At 31.2% G+C, this 23234-nt stretch overlaps 4 protein-coding genes and 1 non-coding gene across 6 annotated transcripts; 2 read left to right on the forward strand and 3 right to left on the reverse strand.

Moving 5' to 3' along the window:
* The first annotated feature begins 3261 nt into the window (after positions 1-3261).
* Positions 3262-3333, forward strand: TRNAE-UUC (transfer RNA glutamic acid (anticodon UUC)). Its single transcript has one exon. It is a non-coding gene; the product is annotated as a tRNA-Glu (tRNA).
* Positions 3334-5674: 2341 nt separating this feature from the next.
* On the reverse strand, positions 5675-6365 carry LOC137809651 (uncharacterized RING finger protein ECU07_0330-like). Its single transcript, XM_068610750.1, has one exon. It carries the CDS (start codon positions 6239-6241, stop codon positions 5837-5839), a length of 405 nt encoding a protein of 134 aa, XP_068466851.1. The 5' UTR covers positions 6242-6365; the 3' UTR covers positions 5675-5836.
* A 5405-nt stretch (positions 6366-11770) lies between these two features.
* On the reverse strand, positions 11771-12768 carry LOC137810937 (uncharacterized). The gene is made up of 3 exons (XM_068612441.1): positions 12535-12768; positions 12400-12454; positions 11771-12053 (listed from the first exon to the last, which is right to left on the reverse strand). The coding sequence occupies exons 1-3, from the start codon at positions 12621-12623 to the stop codon at positions 11964-11966; spliced, it is 234 nt and encodes a 77-aa protein (XP_068468542.1). The 5' UTR covers positions 12624-12768; the 3' UTR covers positions 11771-11963.
* Positions 12769-16049: 3281 nt separating this feature from the next.
* Positions 16050-18311, forward strand: LOC137810938 (pentatricopeptide repeat-containing protein At3g51320). The gene has a single exon (XM_068612442.1). It carries the CDS (start codon positions 16263-16265, stop codon positions 18012-18014), a length of 1752 nt encoding a protein of 583 aa, XP_068468543.1. The 5' UTR covers positions 16050-16262; the 3' UTR covers positions 18015-18311.
* Positions 18312-19756: 1445 nt separating this feature from the next.
* LOC137810939 (SKP1-like protein 1B) lies at positions 19757-22538 on the reverse strand. 2 transcript variants are annotated; one of them, XM_068612444.1, is made up of 3 exons: positions 22019-22511; positions 20127-20310; positions 19757-20010 (listed from the first exon to the last, which is right to left on the reverse strand). In XM_068612444.1, the coding sequence occupies exons 1-2, from the start codon at positions 22310-22312 to the stop codon at positions 20137-20139; spliced, it is 468 nt and encodes a 155-aa protein (XP_068468545.1). In that variant the 5' UTR covers positions 22313-22511; the 3' UTR covers positions 19757-20010; positions 20127-20136. The 2 variants fall into 2 exon arrangements, with proteins under 2 accessions (XP_068468545.1, XP_068468544.1); XM_068612443.1 differs by having other exon boundaries at positions 19901-20310; positions 22019-22538.
* Positions 22539-23234: the final 696 nt, after the last annotated feature.

Here is a 23234-nt window from a genome sequence, read left to right on the forward strand (position 1 = left end):
ATTATGAATGTCTGTCTCTCTGAGAAAATAACGTAAGAGCTTTTTGAAAAGGTAATGGGGAATACTGTTCTCGATGTTTCAACTGAATAGGCCCACTACCTTCCTTCACTGGACCAAAACCAAAGGATTGCTTTTTCTTCCTTTTCCTCCTAACACGCCAACTCTACTCTTATCATATTCTTCTAGCCTTTCCCATCACAAAAATTACAACTTTTCACTTAATTCACTTTTTTCCTTTCGGATTTTAAGCTTTTTTTATTATTTTTTATTACACACTTCTCATACCAAATACTCTTATTCTACCCTTTTTTTTTTACCTCATGTGTCAAATTATTATGTATATTTTTATTTTTATAGTCTCATATCTCAAGTTTTCTAGTTTTATTAAAAGTAAATTAATGTTTTCTAATTAATTATTTTTCTTTTCTTAAAAATACTTTGATTTAATAGTTATTATTAGTGTACGTGTTTGGATTACAATAAAACGTTTAAGTCAATAACCACTAATTAAAAGTGATAATTAAATAATATAAATTAAATTTTAATGTTATCATTGGATACCTTGTAACCTCTTCTCATAATGTTTCATAATATATATTTTTTAATATCTTTTTAATTGTTTGAATTCAAATATTTATGTATCTTAATACTTTTATTGATCTAACATCATAGATGGATCTTCTCTCTTTCTTATCTTGTGTCAATATAAAAAAAAACCTCAAATTATAAACACAATCTATCATGATTATGAAACTTCAGCACTAGAGTCTAGATAAAAACAATTAGTAATATACATAAAAAAAAATATTCAACAAACACATTTTAAGCCTTGGTGTAATGAATAGTTGATTATTCTAACATATGACATCATTCTCCAGACATTCTTTTATGGGTGATTATATTTTTCTTGGATTTACCAACTTTTCTTTTTCATTTCTTTGTTACTTTTGCTTATTTGCATGCATCTTTTTCCTCGACTAATATTCGTTAAAAGTTATTATGTAAAAGTAAACCTTTGTAACCATAAATTTTATTTCAATTCTAACCAATGTATATCTTTTAAATTATTCACACGCACATATACACGTATTTTTTAACATTTATATTCATAAGAATCTATTTATTTCTATATCTTTGTGCTTTGTCATGACAATAAACAAAAGTCAAGGTCAAACACTTAATAAAGTTGGTCTATATCTACCACGTCTAGTATTTACACATGAACAATTATATGTTGTTGTTTTCAGAGTAAAATCCAAGAAATGGTTGAAAATATTGATTTTGGATGATAATGAAAATACCACTAATTCAAATACTAATGTGGTTTACAAAGAAATATTTGAAAATGTTTGAAATATATTGTTAGAGTCATACTTATCAGGTATGAAAATTCTTTAATCCAAAACTATTTATATTTCTCATATCTTTCTTCTAATATAGCAAAAGGAAACCAATATTTTTTTTTGTATTTACAGGTTTCCTCTTAATTTCCATAGTAAATCTTTCAACATGACTATAATGCATTACAAAGAAAGGTATTCATCTATAACTTCTTAATAAATTTCATAATTTAAATTGTGTATAATTTTGTTTTGATAAATTTGTTTCTTTGGGAGGGTTTTAATACAGGAACTCCATTGTACTTAGTGAGAAAGAAGGGGATATTCAGTACAAAAAATAGGAAGCTATTATACTTTACACATGTGTTGTTACATAATGTTTCCTAAATAAAGTAATAAAAAACAAGCAGCATAGTCACCAAAAATCAATAGAACTTTTGCTAATTAAATTTATTGTATCATATTATTCTATCTTATTTATTTCATAACTATTAACTTCAACAGTACATTTCTTTAAACTATTGAGACAAAACCTATGACAAGTACTCAATCATTCTTAATAATTTTCAATATTTCTATGATTCTATTAATTGTCCATTCTTATATTGACATTTCTCTTTTATATTTTTTTTTTTTGCAATGATGCAATTAACGTGAGATGCGAATTGAGATGTGTTGACATTAAAAACAATATTGATCAACACTCATATTATAGCACTTAAAGAAAAACAACTATGTAGTCCATTTTGTATTGTTTTTAGTATGTTTTGTTCTTTTACTGAGTATATTTTCTGTTATAAAGCTTTGAATTTAACAATACATCTTACTTCTTTTGTTATGGAATTTATTTTACATTTTCCATGAAATTGTTGAAAAATTGTTGTATGAATTGAGCCTTAAATAGACTTGGTCACAGGTAATGAAGTTGATATTTATTCTATAATAGTATTTCCTATAATTCATGAGATATAGCGTTAGGTGACAATTACCATGTCAAAAGTCTTTATTTAATAATATGAAAACAGAATACAGTCATTTACAATATTATTCATACATGTAGGTGTATATGTTTTTTGAACAAAGTGTTTACCATTTTCTATGTGTGGTTAACATGTATAAGGTAGCTACATGAATATATGATTTATAAAATTATTTTCTTTATTACTACCTCATGGATATTGTATCTAAAAGATTCTGTATGCTTTATTTTTTGCAGTTACAAAACACCCTTTGCCAATTTGATGAACAAGAAGATGCTCAAGCTCAGTGTTTCACAACAAAAATTTACTATTTATGGATCAGGCCTGCCTTTTAAATTTGAGAAAATATCAATCTCAATATATTTGTACTTTGTTATGACAATAAATATAATACAAGATGTTATTTATAATTTGAGTCATAAATTTTTATTTTTGTTATTTTATGTATTTTTAATTGTTTACTAATAATTGAATAATTGATATATTTGATGTATTCTTAATTGTTTACTAATAATTGAACAAGTGATATAATTTTGATTTATAATTTTAATTGACTCTACCATCATTCTTAATTTTAACGTATATATTTATTATTATAATATAATTATTTAAATATTAAATATTTAAAATATTCTCGTGTTAACATACTTAGTTCATTAACAAAAATATAAACTCCATTAACTAATATAAGTTTGTATAAGAAACTTTAGGTTGACTTACACTTGTAGACGTTATGGTTTTTTTTTTATGTATTTCAAAATATGATCTATAACTTGTATGGTTTGTTTTAAAATCATAATTAACACCATTTGCAAAGTGAAAATGAGGAAACAAAAAGGTCTTTCGTAAGTCACGTTACAAATTGTAAGTTTCATGTTATAGTGATTTCAAAAAACGATTTACATAAATTTATAAAACATATTATGAAATATAAACAAAATTCCGTTGTCGTCCAGCGGTTAGGATATCTGGCTTTCACCCAGGAGACCCGGGTTCGATTCCCGGCAACGGAAATTTTTTTCATCACTTTTCTTTTTTCTTCTTAAATTGTATTCTCACCTTGCATTTGATTTTAAAGAGCTGTAGCCTCTAACTTATTATACTAAAATATTTGGATTCATTTTATTTATATTTTTTCTTAGTTTTATTTAATTAATATTTTTGAACATGATACCTAGAATGATGTTCTTGCGTTCAATTGAGAGGTAAAAGGAGGAAAATATGGGGTGTATTTCATAAAGTAGTTTCAAAATGCATTCCAAACATTTTAGAACTAGTTTTCCAAGATGCTCTTTAAGAAACCCAGAGTTGGGCTTTCAAAAGTGAATCGTTGAAAGTATGATGAGGTATATATTCCAAAAACTATGCAATGGAATATCTGCAAAATGGGGCAAATAGAAATGGAGTTAGGTTCCACAAGAAAATGAAATACTAGGATGGAAAAGGAGAGAAACATGAAAGAGACTGCAAAAACTAAGACAAAGGATATAACAATTGGGAGGGTCACAAAAGGTATAAAAAATGGGTAGAAAGAACAAAGAGAATGTCAAGTAGTTTATAATTTGAAATATTTTCTTTTTCTTTAAAAAAATATATTATAAATTATAAAATTTAGAAGATATTTCAATACCTTTCAAATAGTATAATCTAGCTTAAAGGATATTTTTAGTATTTTAAGAAGTATAGAAATATCACAATAAAATGTAGGAAGAAAAAGCCTTAGACAATTTGGTATTTGTCTCTCACTTTTGGCAATTGCTGTTTGTGGTTCTTTTTATTCATATATATAGCTTTTGTGTCTTTTTTTTTACTCTTTTAAATAATCCCTTATAATAAATTTAATAGCGAGTTAATGTCTTGAAAATTAATTTCTGAAATAGATAAATGTATTTGAGAAACTAATTTTCGAGAACTTGCTTTAAAGAACCTCACATGTTGCGCATGTATGAGTTGCATATTTCTTTTAGGAGAGTTATATATTTTCTTTTCATTATTTCCTCCTTAAATTTGTGATTTAGGAAGAAAAAGGCACATAAACAAAATGAAATCATTAAAATTCATTTTCTAAGCGAATATGGGATTCCATCAATTGTAGTAGCAATTGTGAATCTCAATAGTGGGATCATTTTCTTGTATTTTTCATGCTATTGAAGGTGGTATTCCCTCATGTACTCATCAGATTGAAGCATGATATGTTGGTTTTTATAGTAAGAAAATTTCAGAAGTTAGTTTTTTAAAATTAATTTTTGAAACATGTACTCATTAAGGAAGTAATTTCCGAAATATAACAAAAAATTGAATAAAAAAACAGAAAAAAGATGTACAAATAAAAAGGAGTTGAAAAAAAGGCTCACTTATTAATATTGGGCTGGATAGCTATTTCATTCACCTATTGAGCCATGATGTCCCATGTTTTGGTGAATGAATGTGATTTCTGCTTGCACGTCCATATATTTCTTCCCGTACTCCATACTTTAAAAAATATTTAAATTATTCTTTGATATCGTTTATAAAATATCTTTTTTTAATTTTAAAATGTGAAATTTAAAGACTTATCAGAATCTGAAATACAAATTGGTATTTCGGATTGTAATTTTAGAATGCAAATTTTGTTTGTAGGATGTGAAATACAAAAACTTATATTATGGAGTGTAGAATCTGAAATAATTATTTTAAGCATTTTTTAAAGTATGGGGGTGCAGAAATAAATCATGAGGGTGCAGGAAGAAATCATAGTGAATGAATTGTGTATTGTTCTAATTAGCGTGTAAGAATAGAGTTTAGTTTATATTAATTTTTAATTCATTTTGATAATTTGAACTAATGATAATGAAAGTGGTACTATATTTTTTATAACAAATTATTGGATAATTCTAGGCTTTAAGTAGATCTGTAAATCGCCCTTACCTCCTATGAAGAAAATTGATGGATGCCTCAATGGTGTGAATTATTTATTAAATTGGATGGTTTTTGTTCCTGCAGATTTCTAGTCAGAGAGTGTGACCATGGGGAGGACCATCTTGGTATGTTAGATGAAACTTTTGAGAAGTTTGAGGAATTGAAGTGTGTGACAATTATTCTAAAGATCTCTCACATGTTGGGTGAGAGAGATTCAGGATGAATCTTTTGAAGATGATGATGTTTTCTTAAAGAAAACAGAAAGCATCATATGCTGAATGAAATGGCCTCAAGAGGCATTTACCCAACACCACACATGAACAAAGATTTCTGTAAAACCCTTGTTAGGTTCATAAGTGTGATGAGAATGAATATCATAATCCCTATTATGTAATTCATTATCAAATATTGGCATATATCCCCCAATAAAGTAAAAGGAAGTGGCAAAGTGAATGATTTCCCTTGTGAACTTGGTCATTTTGAATTCATATATATGAGACAACAACCAATTTGTTTGAGCTTGGTTTATATCAGATTCACAAGCCTTGCATCAACAAAACTTGAAAGCAAAGCAAGGATCTTGTTGTGGAAAACATCATATGTGAAAAATTTAGACCATTACATACCAGCTATATGGAAAGAAGAAAACCACATCAACATCTCTTCAGTGAACATTTCAGCACGATGAGACTTGTCCTCGGCTCCCAAAGAGAAACGGCAGAGTGGACAGGTTTTGTGGTGACCCTTAAGCCATCTATTTACACAAATCTTATGGAATTTGTGAGAGCAAGGAAGAACACGAATTTCATCTCTGGCCTTTAACCTTGACAAGCACACACAACACCAGCAATCTTCATTGAAGTTGGATGCTGCTGCTGCTGCTGCTGCTGCAGATTCAGATGGTTGCTGCTTGTTACTTTGAAGGAGAATCATGTAAGAAGGTAAAGGGGCATCATTGTTCCTTTGTCCCTCAGCTAGGCCAATTAAATTGGTGACAAGTGAGACTAAGCCTTTGAGAGTCATCAGATTTACTGTTGGAGAAGCATGTCAATTAGAGCCTTAAGAAGAAAAGGAGTTGCAACTAATGGTCACACTGTCACAATTATAGTTCTCATTTAGTCTTAGATGTTTTGCTTGGTTTGAAAGGGTGGTTTGTGTGACAGTTTCTATCGTCCAAACACAGAAGCGGTTACACCAACATAAGAGTGTTACACCTGACCTAGATACCTCATTCCTTTGAGGTACGATAATACTATAAATTACAGGATTCCTAACTCCAGTGTAACACCTACTGTCTTGCACTATGTGCTTGATTATGCTTTTTCAACGTTTTTTTTCTCATTCCTCACTGTTTCTTACTTTATTTATTACTTTTTTTTCTGGTTTTTTTGTTGCTCTTTTCATACATTTGGGATGGCGTTCAGGGAAGGCATCATTAGGTTGTCATGCTCAGTATTTTCACCAAATCTTATACTTGTCTTAGTCAATGAAAACTCATACTCTCTACAGTGCCCACCCCACGTTTGGCATCAACATGCACATTCATTGCAAATGCTTTCAAAGGAATGAATCAAAGTAGAAATTACAAGTTTTTATGCTTATTAACAATACCTAGAAGTATCTTCTTAAAAAAAATTTAAAAAAAAAATTGCATTTTCTGTAACAAGATAAAAAAATATTAATTTTATGATTGAAAAACCAATGTGGTGAAAAGTGAGATCATTTTATTTCATAAAAATTTAAGTAACTTTTTATGACAAAAATTGAAAATACTTTTTTCTTTAAGAAAAAAAGGAAAAACCATTTTATTAGTTTGTATAAAAAAATGTCTGCAAACTTTCATCTTTATTTCTTACTCTTCTTGTACCTACATAAAATGTGAATTACTAAGTTATAACCAAACCAACATAGCAAAGATTTATAGACTGCCACATTAGAGGTGCATCACCAAAGATCCATTCGATTTAGAAGTTTCTAATTTTGTTATTGCAAAAAATTATTACAATGTTGTATATATTTACAATGGAGACAAGTCAAGCAACCAGGCCTTTCAATTCAATTGTTTTCGATCTATACATCACCATGAATTTATACCTAATACTCCATCATTTGTCTTACTCTTGACAAAATGTTATAATATTTTCTATTTTACTCTTTTTTTATTTTTATATATACATATATATATATATATATAACTAAATATTACATGAAAAATAAACAGATAATTAATATTCACTTGAAATTTGAAAATGACGGAAGATAAAAAAACTTTAAAAATCAAACAGTTAAAAGAATGTAGAGGGAGAAGACGTCCAAGAAAAAAATTGAAATTAGTTTCGATTTCCATGCCTCAAGAGATTACTTAGCTTGATTGTGATTAGCAAACCAACACATTGGACCAAGTTCATATTTATGTAAATTTATTGATATTATACATCTCCATATCAAATAAAAAAATCCTTAGATCACTTAGTATCCTCAACAACTCTAATAGAAACAAAAAAAAACTATAATTTTACAAAGTTTTGTACCATTACTTGTTTTTTTTTCCAAAGTTAAAATTACTTTAAATCGGTAAGTCCTTTGTTGATGGTGTTATTGATGATGAGAAATGTATTTTATAAGCTTTAATTAGTTCTTTATTGTCATTTGAATCCTAACTAATTTTTATCTAATATTTTTAAAAAACTTGTACGGTTATCAACTTATTTCAAGTATCACAAATGGGTATTGGTTTATTGTTTAAATTTTGAATCATTTTATTAAATCTCTCTGTTAATGGTTAATCAATCTTATAAACGACTTTAGTAAGTTATATTCTCACCTAACAGAAGATCAAACTAACTATCCCATAAATAAATGACATAACCTAATGGAAGAGTTCTAAGCTTAAGTCCTAGTTCAAGCCCAACAACTAGGTTCATGGCAAAGAGGATTCAAGAAGATTGGGACTCTGCTACTGATAGCAGAAAAACTAAAACTAGTTGAATCCTAAGGTGAGGCTTCTTAGCACTTTAGAACCTTGAAGACACACTCACAGACTAAAGCGTATTAATCCACTAATTAATCAAAGTTCTTGCAAATTACAACTCAAAGAAATACAATGAAATTATGTCAACAATTTTTTTTTATGCACAAAAATTAAAGTCCTATTATATGCACTCCTTCACTTGTAGTTCCTTTGTGTATTTTTCAAGTGAGGTTGTTGTTGTCCCTTGCTTTGTCTCCTTAGGTTATTCAACCTTGAGTCTTTAATCCAGCTCCCTTTTAGTGATATAGCTTTCACCAAAACAAAATTTTAGCTCCACTACTCACCAAAACACTTTTTTATGTAAATTTCACCAAAGAGAGGTCAGACAAGTTTTAAAGCAACAAAACTCAAATTTAAAAATCAAAGACTACTGCAAATGGAGTTGATATTTGACAAGACTTGAAAGAGTATTCAAAAGAATTGACAAGCAAAAAATTAAGGCACACAAAGTGGAATCCTAGTTAATGGAACTAGAATAGATGAATAAAACCAAAACAACACTACAAAAATTTTTTGTGTAAATTTTTCACAACTTCCCAAATTTATGCTGGACAGAATACTTCAAAATTGAGCTTGAAATTTTAACCACAGAAACTTCAATGTTTTAGCTCAAAATAGGCGTTGGAATTTCACCAAAACAGTGAGCCAAATAATTTTAATATTTTTTTCAAGATCACTGACACATCATCGTTTTTTCAGAGTTAGAATTTTTGCAATCTGTTCATTTTTCATTTATCATTTCTTTTGTATTTTGAATTTTGATGTAATTCTTTTTTTCACTTTTTCTCAACACATAAAACTACTCAAATCCAAAATTTCAGAATTTTTTACCCACATAATTAATTTCTGGGAAAGATTCCAGCCATCATAGTAACAGTGATGGCAGAGAAACCCTAAACTGGAATTAGAAAACAGTAAGGAAACTTCAAAAACCACAATGAAAATGATTGGAAAAAGAACTTGTATGGAACTAACACACAAGTATGAACTCAAATATGAAAATATAAAATGCACCAAAGCTTAAAAAATAGAAATATAAACTGCACTCAAAATCAAAATCAAGCAACCAAATCAACAATAAAAGGCATCACTAGGAATTTATGACATTGTAGGATCAACATGACTTTGACAAAACTTGTATGGATTCAAAAATCAAAAAAGACTCAACCACAAACACTTTGCACCGATTAAAACATCAATAAGACTCATAAAATTAAAAAAAAAAACAGCCAACACAAAATACTCAATGGAACCTAAAAACAGTTTGGAAGCTCAAGAACAATTTGAACCAAAATAAAACCGTACAGCAATTTAAAAACAGTAACACAATTAAAATGACATAAAAAAACATCAAGACAATCAAGGCAAGATGAACAACACGGATTTGAAGAAAACTCAAAAATAAAATGAAGAGAACACTTATCTCTTGAAGAACCAAAGCTCTTGAAGAACAACCCATCATTTGGTATCAACCCATCATAACATGTGCCTAATCAATTTATGGTCGTGTAATGAAAATATTAGATCACCCAATATGACATAAGTTGCTTAATAAGTTTGTGGTTGTGCTCGCTTTCATCATTTTATTGATTGTCCATATTCAAATTACCATACAGGCTAAGGCTAGACAATTGCTTAAGTTATGAAAAATGAACTTACTTGTGTCACAGAGGGTTAAACTTTAAGCAAAAGTTATAGAACTAGGTTGACATTGCCTGATAAGGTCAATCTTTGTAGATACCACCTGGTAAGTTCTAATGTCTGATAAGGTTTATTTTCATAAATATCGTCTAATAAGGTCAATTTTATTAGATACCACTTGATAAAGTCGACTTTCTGATAAGGTCGACTGCTTGATAAGGTTGATTTTCGTAAATACCACCTGATAAGGTCAATTTTAGTATATATTATATGATAACATCAATTTTTGGTACATACCACCTAATAAAGTCAATTTTTGTAAATGCACCTAATAAGGTCAGGTCGATTACCGTCTGATTATGTCAATATTTGTAGATACAATCTGATGAGGTAGATACCACCTGATGAGATTGATTTTTGTAAATACCGACTGGTGAGATCGATGTTTGTAGATACTGCCTGATGAGATTGATGTTTGTAGATATCGCCTGATGAGATCGCTTTTTGTAGATACCGCCTGATGAGATTGAATTTTGCAGATACCGCCTGATATGATTGATTTTTGCAGATACTTCCTAATGAGATTGTTTTTTGCAGATACCGCCTGGTGAGATCGATTTTTGCAGTTATCTCCTGATGAAATCGATTTTTACAAATACCACCTCATGTGATCAATTTTTTCAGATTCCGCTTGATGAGATCGATTATTTCAGATACCGCCTAATGAGATCGATTTTTTCATATACCACCTGATAAGATTGATTTTTTCAGATATTGCATGATGAGATCGATTTTTGTAGATACCAACTGAGGAGATCGATTGTTGTAGATATCGACTGATGAGATTGATGTTTGTATATATCGCCTGATGAGATCGATTTTTGCTGATACCGCCTGATGAGATCGATTTTTGCAGATACCGCCTAATGAGATCGATTTTTGTAGATACCACATGATGAGATCAATTTTTGTAGATACCCCTGACAAGGTCAACTTTTGTAGATACCCCCTGACAAGGTCAACTTTTGTAGATACCTAACAATATCAACTTTTGTGGATACCACATGATAATGTCAACTTTTTTAGATACCACAAGACAAAGTTTTTTTTAGATACTACCTGATAAGGTTTGTTTTTGTATATATTGCCTGTGCACGACCTTCGACAGACATTTGTCTAGGCATGACCTTCAATAGTTCTTCATCACATGGCTTCCTCCATTAAATAGCGCAACATTTACGCTTATTCCCATATCCGTTTATGCTCGACGCGAGCCTCTTCTCTTTGACTCTCTTACTCAACGTAGGCTTCTTCCCGTAGTCGTTCTCGTTCAGCCTAAGCTTCTTCTGCTCGTCGTTTGGCCCATTTTCACATTGTAGTTCATCTATGGTATCCAAATCTTACAAAGAGTAGGAACATGACCATCGTCTTCAGGTTGAACTTGTCTTTGATTCCTCATGATGTTGCAAGTCATTGTGTGGAGGTAGAAAAATTCTAGCCACACAATGGACACCATTGTTTTGGTTCAAAGTTTAAATGACTTCCAACTAGAAGATTTCAGTTAGGTTTCATTATTTATGGTAAGAGATGTATTTAAACCTTAACCAATTGTTTGTTATCCTCTAAATCTTAACTAATATTATCTAATATAGAAAATTTATATCTTTCTCAACTGATAGAAGATCAAGCTAACAGACTAGCTACATTACATTGTCTCTTAATAGGATTACATTGTCTCTTAATTGGAAATGAGACTAACTACTAGTAAACTACTAAATTTCACATGAGTGATGATAAACCTCGATCATTCAATTAGAGAACTCTCAGAGATACAAATCAGCTGTTAATTCAAACAATGAAAGGGAAGGAGAAAATTGAGATTTATTTGTTCAAATTCTTTTCATTGAAGGAAAAGAAGAAAAACACGATTCTTCCCTCCAAGTGGAAACAGCGTAAGTTCTTTCTCTCACGAAACGTTACACTGACAGAAGGGTCACAGATAGTTTATCATATCATAAAAAAAATCTTACAATCTCAGACACTTCTTCCTTGATTCTCTTCATTCACAGCTGATCAATTGGCATCATTATCGGGTTTTGAAGCATCTTCTTCCTCAAGTATCTTCCCATCTCTCGGAACCAAGCACGGTACCCCATTTTTTATCTAACAAGTAAAAAGAACACAGAAACATAATTACATGAGTCTACTCACCATTAAACAAAATGCTCATTATTATTGGAGAGAGGGGTAACTTTACCCTGTAATAAACTTTTCAATACAAACATTTTATATTTTTTCAAGATTCATAAATTTACAGATAGAACAAACAACAGATTGATAATTGCTGGAAAATGGGGCTTATGCAGTAACCCTTAAGGAGACAATTAGGATTTCAGCAACACAACAACATGGTTAGCAGACAAGGAACCTTAAAATTCCCAAAAGGATGAAAAAAAAGGAACAGAAAGTGAAAATTGAAAGGAAAGAGAAGAAGGGAATTAGAACCGACGGGAAAGGCAACGCCAATAGCATCACTGATCAGGGAATTTGATTCCTCACAATACCTGCAAAACCAAAGAGAGATTATTAGTAAAAAAAACTGAAGAAAATATAAAAAGTTTATAAGGAAATTCAGAGAGGAAACCTTAAAGGTTGCTTAGAGAGAGGGCAAACGAGGATGTCGGATAGGGTTTTGGCTGCTTTTTGCAGAACCTCTTTACTTCCTCTCACCATTTCTTCTCAACTTCGCTCTTTCACGTTGCACTGCTACCCCTCTCAAACAATTTTCTTAAATTACCAAATGGCCCTCTAATCATTTTTGTTATTCTAGATCTCAGGCTCCATCACGCCAACAAAAGAAATATTTTTTTGTTTTTCTGACATAATGCTTAGAAATAACTTTCCTTAAAAATAACAAAAACGCTCTTTTTTCCCTTTTATTCGGCAATAACCATGTTAAGAAATAACTTTTTTAAATTGTGTTGAGATTGAATTATATCAGATGAAATAAAAAAATGTTATTATTTAATTTATATTCATTAAAGTTTCCTTATAACAATTCCAAAGTTTTATTCCTTTGATAAGGTTGACTATACTATACGATCATACTACTATAATCCACGATGAAAAATCAACGTTTCAAAAATATTATTTACTTTATTGGAATTTTCGTCAAATTAATAGTTTTAGCGTCTAAAACCTTTTTTTCCCGAATTTAATTCCTTAATATTTTTATAATTCGTCAGTTTGTTCGATTTTTTATTTCATTTTTCATAGTCATTTATTATTTTTTACATGAATCGAGGGATTATGTGAGGTAACAGTGGTAAAGACTTGTCATCAACAGCAATTTGATAGTGGTTTAATATAAATACAAATTAAATAAAGTTATAAATAATTAAAAATTAAGAAATCAGAATTGCATGGAAGAAAATACAGTAAACAAATTATTGATAACAAAAACTTAAGAGACTAAAATTATAAAAGAAATAGAGATCAAAATTGTGAATTTTTCAAAATATAGAGTTTAGGATTATAATTAAGTCTATTTTCTTTATTAAATTTCTCTAATTTTTTAGGCCATTCTTTTAAAAAAAAACATGAAATTTATGCTTGGTCAAAGAAATCTCAGCTCAATTGTAGCACTAATATTAATTTTTCTCAAAATAATAATAATAATTTAGAAAAACATGAAATCTTTAAAAAACTGTTTGAAAACCATGATACAATGGAGGAAAAAGAATAATGTTTTTTTTTTAATTTTTGAGAAAGCGTGACTTATAGGCTATTTTTCAAAATAAATAATCAAATTTATAATATGAAGTAGATTGTTAATTTTAAGTATATAAAACTAATGTTTTTTTATTAAGAAAAAATGTTTTCTACTCGATTGAGTAGACGTGTTTTTTAATATTCTTATTATATTATATCTAATATTCATAATTTATATATATATATATATATATATTTTGTAATCAAAATATATTTTTTTTTATAGAAATTTTAAATATTTATATAAAATTAAAATAAAATATTTAAAAAAATTATTTCTATTTTTCAACAGAGGAGCTTCATCATGTATAAGCTCTTGTGTAAATATATGATCATCACATATTAAAACAAATAAACATAATGCAAACAACAGGTAAATTAATTATTTTTAAGACTTTTAATATAAATATAACTCTAAATATCCATATAAAGCCATAAATTCTAATGTATTTTCACACAAAAACATAAAGTGTCTATCATAATTTATTTTTTTATTTTTTTTTTATTTTTTTATCAGCGTCTATCATAATTTATAATTTATCTTTCTCATGTCAGACTTTTATTGACTCATAACTATAGGCACTTTACTCTACTTCCGGAACACTCGTATATTGAAATTAACATCCAGATGCTTGTCTTGTCATACTACTTATTGTCTCAATCATGCGCATAATCATCTCAATATCTCGTCATCTCATATGACAGGGTGAATTTATATGACATGGAAGATCAAATTATATTTCAGATTGCAGACAAAATCGTGTGAACCTCCTTCGACTCTCACAAACTGAATAAATAACCTCATTTATGTGATTTCATTACATCATTAGAGTCACAGGATCGTCTTATTCACAGATAGTCACCAATCAATACATCTTGATAACAATATCGACACAATATTTTCTTTCCTAAAAATAATGTGTCTTGATCACACATTCACATCATTCCATACTTCATGCAACACATTAATACACCATTCAATCATGACATGAACTTTCACACAAATCCAAATATATCACCAAAATTTACTTAAACTCATAAGCAATTACTTTTAATCATATTTTTAAATAAAAATTAAAATTTACACTTAAAAATAATAAATTAGTCTCTTAAAAGAAAAAAAAAAGAATAATTTTTTTTAACTGGCTTGAGTGAGAATTTGCTCACTTGAGCGATATTGACCGGAAACACCCCAAAATTCACCCCATTTCCACTTGAGCAAGAACCTCTCCCGCTTAAGCAAAAATAGACCAAAGAGCACTTCATATTTTCATTATATTCTTACTTGAGCGAGAAAATTCTCGCATGTACAATATATGTAGAAAATATTTTGTAAAATCATATCTATTTCACATTTTCACATTATCCTTTACGTGATTTATCAAACTATTCAAATACATTTATTTACCTATTCAAATAAAAACTAATGTAATTCTCCAACATATGCCACATTTACAATTTCACATTATAATCTCAATCAAATTCTAATATACAAAAAAATAAACAATCATGCAAAAAAAATTAAAATTGGTGACCACGTCACCCCCACATTCGAATCTTCTAATCTAAGGTTCTATTGAAAAGAATAAAATTGGCTTCGCTTACCTAAACTTCAGCAGATGCTCACTAAGAGCTCTAAATCCTAAAATTGTTTATGAAGATAAAAACATCACATACAAGCCTACTAAAGACAAACCTAATGAGATCAAAACTAACTCAAAGAAAAAAGAATAAAATAAACTTACTCTATCTGAGATTTTGATCTGGCATAAAGTTCGTTGCCAAGAGTCCAATGACAAACTCCAATCATTGATTTGATGAGTGGAAAGGTTAAAATCTTACAGAAAAAACAAAGAAAGAAAAAAAAACTTCTACAAAGATGGTGATTCTTTTAAAATGAAACATGAACATAGAATTTTCTATTTAATAATCTTTCGTTTTAATAATAAAATATTTAGATGTCATTTAAAATATATCACTTTTACATATTATTTTCTAACTCCTCAAAGCTTTTGATTCTTCTTTAAACCAAAAATACTTTTCAAAACATTTAGATTTGACCTAAACTGATAAAATCAACTAAATATTACTTTTTCTTATTTTTTTTCAATTAGTAAAAAATATATCAAGATTATAAATAATTTTATACCATCATTAAATATTTTTCACAAATTTATTCATAAAAATAAGAAGAAAAAATGAAATTAGTGTTTTCACATCTTCATATATAATAAGTTCATTTTTAAAAGCTTTTGTATATATTTTTTCTAAATTATTTCCATACTTCTTATACTATATAATTTTTTACACTAATTACTTTAAAGTTTTTTGTAATGAGAAATATTTTAAAAGTTACAAAATGTGTCATAACATGTTTAATTTAACAAGAAAGCAGGGAAAGGTTAATGTGATACCTAAGAACAGTGTGTGTGGTATGGTGGGTGAAACGCACCGTTTAGTGTTTGCATCGTGAACACAACACAAGGCACGCAGTGGTCTCGCCACAGAAGAGCGCGAGCTGAGAAGAGAGGCATGTTCGCCGTCAATGGCGATTAAGCTCTCCGCATCAGAGAATAACTGTGAAACCCAACCTCCAAATGAATGGCCAGAGTCTCCACGCGCCAACGGTTCCCATTCCGAAGCACCTTGCTCACGCGCCCCATCACCACCACCACCACTCGCACTTCATCTTCTTCGCTCACTGAAGCACAAAACCCAAGATTTTCCCTCTTCTCACAATTCGAAACGCTTCTTCGAAACTCGTGCCGAAGTGCCCGTCACCTCCTTCAAATCCAAGCCCTCCTCGTCACTTCAAGCCTCTTCCGCAACCCCTTCTTGGCACGCACCGTTTTGAGCCGTGCCTCCCGCTTATGCGACGTCGCTTACACCCTTTTGATCTTTCGCCACATTAACTCCTCCGACACCTTCTGCGTCAACACCGTGATCCACGCCTATTGTGATAGCGATGCACCTCATCAAACTGTTATATTTTACTTCCGCTCTTTGATGCGTGGGTTCTTTCCGAATAGTTATACCTTTGTTCCACTCGTTGGCTCTTGTGCGAGGACGGGTTGCGTTGATTCTGGGAAAGAGTGCCATGCGCAGGCCACCAAGAATGGTGTTGACTCTGTGTTGCCTGTCCAGAACTCTTTGATTCACATGTATGCTTGTTGTGGGGGTGTTCAGCTTGCTAGGGTGTTGTTTGATGGAATGCTGACAAGGGATTTGGTCTCGTGGAACTCGATCATCGATGGCCATATGATGGTTGGGGAGTTGAATGCTGCACACCGACTGTTTGATCAAATGCCTGACAGGAATTTGGTTACCTGGAACGTAATGATTAGTGGGTATTTGAAGGGTAGAAACCCTGGTTATGCAATGAAGTTGTTTCGCACAATGGGTAGGTTGGGAATGAGGGGTAATGCTAGGACTATGGTCTGTCTGGCTACAGCGTGTGGTCGGTCGGGTAGACTCAAGGAAGGGAGATCAGTTCATGGGAGCATTGTCAAGATGTTCGTGAGGTCAAGTTTGATTCTAGATACGGCTTTGATTGATATGTACTCTAAGTGCAGGAGGGTGGAGGTTGCGCGGACAGTGTTTGACAGGATGACCGAAAGAAATTTGATTTCATGGAATGCAATGATCTTAGGGAGCTGCATTCAGGGGAGTCCTGAAGATGGACTGAGCCTGTTTGGCGAGATGGTTGGGATAGATGGAAATGACAGGGAAGAGAGTTTGAGGTTGCTCCCGGATGAAGTAACCTTCATTGGCATTCTCTGTGCCTGTGCTCGGGCGGAGCTGTTGGCTGAGGGCAGGTCTTACTTCAAAAAGATGACTGAAGTGTTTGGTGTGAAGCCAAATTATGCTCATTTTTGGTGCATGGCAAACCTTCTTGCAAATGTGGGGCTTGTTGATGAGGCAGAAGAGTTTCTGCGAAGCATGGCAAAATTTGATGGGCATATGTCATGTGAGACATTGTTATGGGCAAGTTTGCTTGGTTTGTGTCGTTTCAAGAGGGATGTGTACTTGGGGGAACGAATTGCTAAGCTTCTTGTTAACATGGATCCTAAGAACCTGGTTTGTTACCAGTTTCTACTGATCATTTATGCCGTTTCTGCTCAATGGGAGAATGTTTCTGGAGTGCAAAAACTGATGAAAGAAAGAAGGTTAGGGATAATACCTGGAAGCACTCTTTTGGACTTGAAAAATATAGTTCACAATTTCAGAGTGTCCAATAAAGACCAAGAGGGAATTGAAGAAGTAAATACGATGATGGATGAACTAGCTCATAGATTCAGGTTGCCAAGTGGAGATTTAAGCCGGTCAGTAGATCACAAAGAAAGTACTAGCTAGATTATCAGAGAAACCCTTGAACAAGTATTGTGAGAATTCAATTCACATTCTTTTATATAAGCTGTTGGGAATTTTGTCGGTCGAGAGATCTACTCACTCAACAATCATGTAGTATCCCAGTTTCATATAGATGCAAGTGTCACTTGGGGCATGCATACGGTTACTCACAGAAATCCCAATTTTGTATTGAGGTTTTGGATTTATGATTAAGCTTATAATCTTGTCGAAGTTTACGGTCGCTTGTGCTGAACATACATTATGGATTTTTCGAAATGATTCCCCAAGGGATGTTAGAAATATGAATTTATTTGAATTTTTAAATTTACGCCAAAGGCAGTTGGGTGTGTTTGTTAACAATTACATTCGTTTTACGCTGTTAATACCGGGCCTGATTTACTGAAAAAAGCTGCATTGTAAAGACTTATTTTTCTTGCATCTCCATAGTTTTTTTCACACCTCCATAGAAATAATGAAATTTTCATTTTATGTTTAATAAACAAATAAATAAATTCACAACACTCTTCATCTTCTTCCTCTTCATGTTAATAGCAAATCCAACACCGTGATGAAGGGTCAAACGCGAAACTCATCTAGTAGGGAGTGCTTTTACCCAGGTTCCGATTGTGGATGCTTACCATCAAGTTGTGCACGACCTTGATACGATGGGGATCCTAGAATAATTTTATGGTTGTTATGAAAGAGTGTCTAGAAAAGGGATCATCTAGTACTACCGTGTCACGTGATAGTCTAAAAGATAAAAAAAAAATTATTTAATACAAGTGTCTATGGTAAAGATAAGTGACTAATATAATCTTTTAGTTAAACCCTAAACAGAGGAAAGAGGAAAAAATGATTTAGACGTCAAACCAATACACAAAAATTACAAGAACATGAATTTCGTGCATGAATTATAATGAAGGAAGAATATTTGCAATTCCCATCTATAGGAATTGATAGCAAACAACCAAACCAACAAACATAACAAGTTACACTTGATCTCACGTGGTACCTCTATAATCTTGAGATGTTTTTATGGAGAAACATGCAATAGATACATATTTGAATTGTACAGAGATAATGTATCTTTGGATTAAAAAAATCTTTTGAATTATGTTATTTTTATAAACGTAGTCCTTATCATAGACACTCTTAAGAAATATAGATCCTCTATAAAATCCATAATCTCTACAGAGATCACGAGGAAGAATACCTTATACTCCAATTTTATGGAAAAATGTGATAGATATTTTATTTTAACACTTTAGTATATATAACCTATTCAGCAAAATTAAAATAATTCAAATGAAATGGTTATATAAGTATAGTGATTCTTAATTAATGTTTTTTAAAATATATTTTAAATTGTTTAATCTAAAACGTATCTCCAAATCCAAATGAATCTTCTAAATGAATAATCTTCTTAATTGTATAATTCATAATATTTTTTTTCAAAACATATTCTAAAACATATTCTCTATAGTTAAAAACTGAAATCCTGTTTTTAGTTTGACAAACAGTGCAGTTTAGCAGAATACTTTATTCCTTTCTCCGATTAAACCCCTCCTCTAAAAGAACTATAAAAAGGTGAATATCAGTTCTTCCATGTTAGTGTATATATATAAATTCATCTCCAGTACGCTCTAGATTTTGAATGCAGTTATCAAGAATATAATTCCGACATGATATTCGGAATGTTCTGTGATAGCAGTCTAAGAACCTTCTTAGAAAAGTCGATCATGAAATGGTGTCTCCAAATCTTGCTTAGCTGCAACACCTTTACATTAGTAAGCATACAGTGGTCTTAGCACTCATTTAGGTGCTTACACTTATTACCAATACGGGATGATAATTTAGGAGCCAAAGATTATTGAACTCAATAACCCTCGTGTCAGAATAATCGCTTCCCCTCATCATAACTATTACTTACAATTCAAGCGCTCTTAACGTTCATGAAGGAAGATAATTCTGACTCGCGAACGCAGTCAACAAAAATAGTCTGAAATAGAAAACAAACAAGTATATAGCATAGGTAAATCTACAAGGAAGATCTTTGAAAAACAGACAAGCATAGCATAAAACCACAAGGCAGATCTTTGATTCAGATTTTATGACCTCAACAAAATCATTCAAAGGCCCATTGATTTTCCCGACGAACTTCCTCTTCTTCCTCAGGGGTGAAGTCATTCTTAATGTTAAAGGTCTTGCGAATTTCCTCTGGAGTCTTCCCCTTGATCATGTCTGCTACAGTCTGGCATGTAAGATCCAGCAGGCTCTTGATGTTCAGGTAGTTCGCAGCCTAAAAGCAAAATTCTCTCATTAATAATACGTAAGACTTAGCCTGTTGAATAAACAGACTATAAATTGGGATGAGATTCTTCACAAACTCCTTCTATGAGATTAAAATTTTAAAACAAAACTAACTTTTCCAAAAGCTAAAATTAACTTATTCACGTAATCTTCTGCACATGTTAATTTTAACTTATAAAGAAGTTTATTTCAATTTTTCTTCCCTTCTAGGAGCTTATATAGACCAAACAAGTTTTCCATTGCACAAATTATCCAAACATAGAAAATGAGGAAAAGTAGTAGGAATTCCAAGACTTCAAATGTAAATAAATGGAGTACATAAGGCAATCCTTCCCAAACATGGAAAATGAGGAAATGTAATAGCAATTCTAAATTAGAAAGTTAATAACTTTTGATAGAAAAAAAAGGATAAGCTTATTACACATAAAAATGGGAAATTTCCCAAAAGGAATTGAGTGACAGCCAAATGAATGAAACGAATGGAAAGAGAGTCCACATGAAGTGATTTATTAAATAAACAAAAAAAACAGGAAATCTGGAGAACTATTCAACTCCGAAGAATTAGGGGTAGAGGTTATTGAGCAGCTTGAAAAAGCACATGCCCACTTAAGGAAAGTTGAAAGTGAAGCAGGACGGTTTTGGGTGAATGACATTGCAATTTCCAAACCATTAAAAGGAATTGATTTTATTTCTCTAAAGTGATCTTCACTTTAGACATAAATGCAGGAGACCTCAGACATTGATGAAAAATTTACAGATGAATATGAAGTCATGCACAACGAACTACAACATTGAATGAATCACATTGAAAATTCCCAAAATTTAATGTGTAGAGAACACAATCCTAAGGAATAATGAATGCCAGCAATGAGACTCTAAGAGTTCAGACTTTAATTACAAACACAAATTTGGTTCTCTAATAATGCTTTACTGAAGTTATGTTATGCAGAATCTCGTTGACTGATGAAGGGAGAGTTTAAGCAAGTTCACATAAGTCAACCCAAGTTTAATCAGAAAAGGGTTTGATAATGAGTTAACTCAGTTTTCTCTACCTAATATAGTAAACTCGCAAGAGTTTAAGAGATAACTAAAGAATTAGACAAACTTACACGCTTATATGTAAATAAACCATGTTTTTTCAAATGAACCAACACAAAAAGAAAAAAAAAAGAGCAACCCTAACAGCTCATCAAACTCAACCAACCACAAAAATCATCTAGAATCTCAGATACGGTCAATTGAAAATATCTGGTCACATGATTGGCACAATATCCAGTTTACAATTACACACAACTCGAGGAACCAACTAATATCACCACGGATCACAGACATTCCGAATCATTAAACAGCAGCTCCGTAAATGACAGAACACCATAGCGCATAAACGAGAAGAATAAATAATCAATTAGTTAACTAAGTATTAGCCTAGTTCCTAAATAATCAAATAATAAAATTGCATAAACAGCCTCCCGAGTATTAAATACCAATCAATTTAGTCTTTACATTGATATATTTTGCTAACATACATACAGATACCATTAGCGAGATGTGATATATTTTAGTAACATACACACAAACATACAGAGACTAATTTGCGAGATTTTTCAACATTGAAGAGACTATCTAGTATCATTTGCAATATAATTAGTAAAATTCGAGGCATAAAATTGAAAAGGTTTTGAAAGAGAAGAACTGACCAGGATGAGATCAAAGAGCGTGGCCTGATCGACCTTGACGAAATCCGCGTCCCAGGCCTTGAGATCTTCCTCAGAGGGTTTGTCGTCGGGATTGGCGGCGTCGACGTGTTTTTTGCAGTACTCGATAACTTTGGCGAGGATCTTGCTGGTGACGTTGGGGAGAGGGATGCCGCTGTCGGCGCAGTCGTCCTCAATCATATGCTTTATCGTCTGCGACTCCAACGCCACCGCCTCGTCCACCTCGAACGCCTCCCCGTCCGAACTCTTCAGGGTGATCTTCCTCGCCGATGACATGATGATACGTAGACGATGATGATGATGCTGCTGATTCCGAACGAAAGAATCGAAAGAAAAGGGAAAGTCACGAACCCTAACTTTTCTCTGATTGGGATGAAAAGGCAATTAACGCGCTCGGGCCTTATTTATACTGCAAGAAGACCAACTCTCTCTCTCTATCGTTAGTTAGGTTTGATTTATCCATAAGATCATCATCACGCCCTCGTGTCTCTCCAACAGTTCTTCATCGCAAATAATTATTAATAATTATAGTAATAATAATTTATTCATCGAAAGTATTTAAACTTTTTTAAAAAATATACATTTCTAGTAATAATTTATTATGATTTTTAATCTATGTTTCTGAAATTATTAAAATAATTGTATTTCTAAATTGCTTCTCATAAAAAAAAACCTTGGTAAAAGAGATAAACATTTAAAAATATATCAAAATGAACACGTATTAATTTATATTCATATAAGAATTATATAAAACTAAATTATTTTTTAACTCACACAATAGACTTAATATATAATAGTAAAATTTATTTAATAAATTATTTTGAGATAAATTTTTATTTTTACTTTATATTCTTATGAGTTTAGAGTTAACACATTCATTACCTTTTACCTTAAAAACTTTCATCTATTTATAATTTTCTCATGAGTTATTTTCTATGGGAATAGAATATTTCAAGCTCATTTAAGGCCAATATTTTTCTAATGTCTTAGGGTTTTACTTGAAATTAATCTCATTGCAATTATAACTTACTACATCGAGAGACGAATGAAATAACATTAAGACATTTGACTTAGTGACTGATCTGTCTTGTCGAGAGACCAAATAATGTTATGTTATGTTCGCGTCATGTTATGTAGTTTTGGTTGGGTCGTTTGTCTGAGATAAAGATGTTTCCATATATGATGATAATGTGTATAA

Source organism: Phaseolus vulgaris, chromosome 2, assembly GCF_000499845.2.
Source record: "Phaseolus vulgaris cultivar G19833 chromosome 2, P. vulgaris v2.0, whole genome shotgun sequence".
Classification (NCBI taxonomy): Eukaryota; Viridiplantae; Streptophyta; class Magnoliopsida; order Fabales; family Fabaceae; genus Phaseolus; species Phaseolus vulgaris.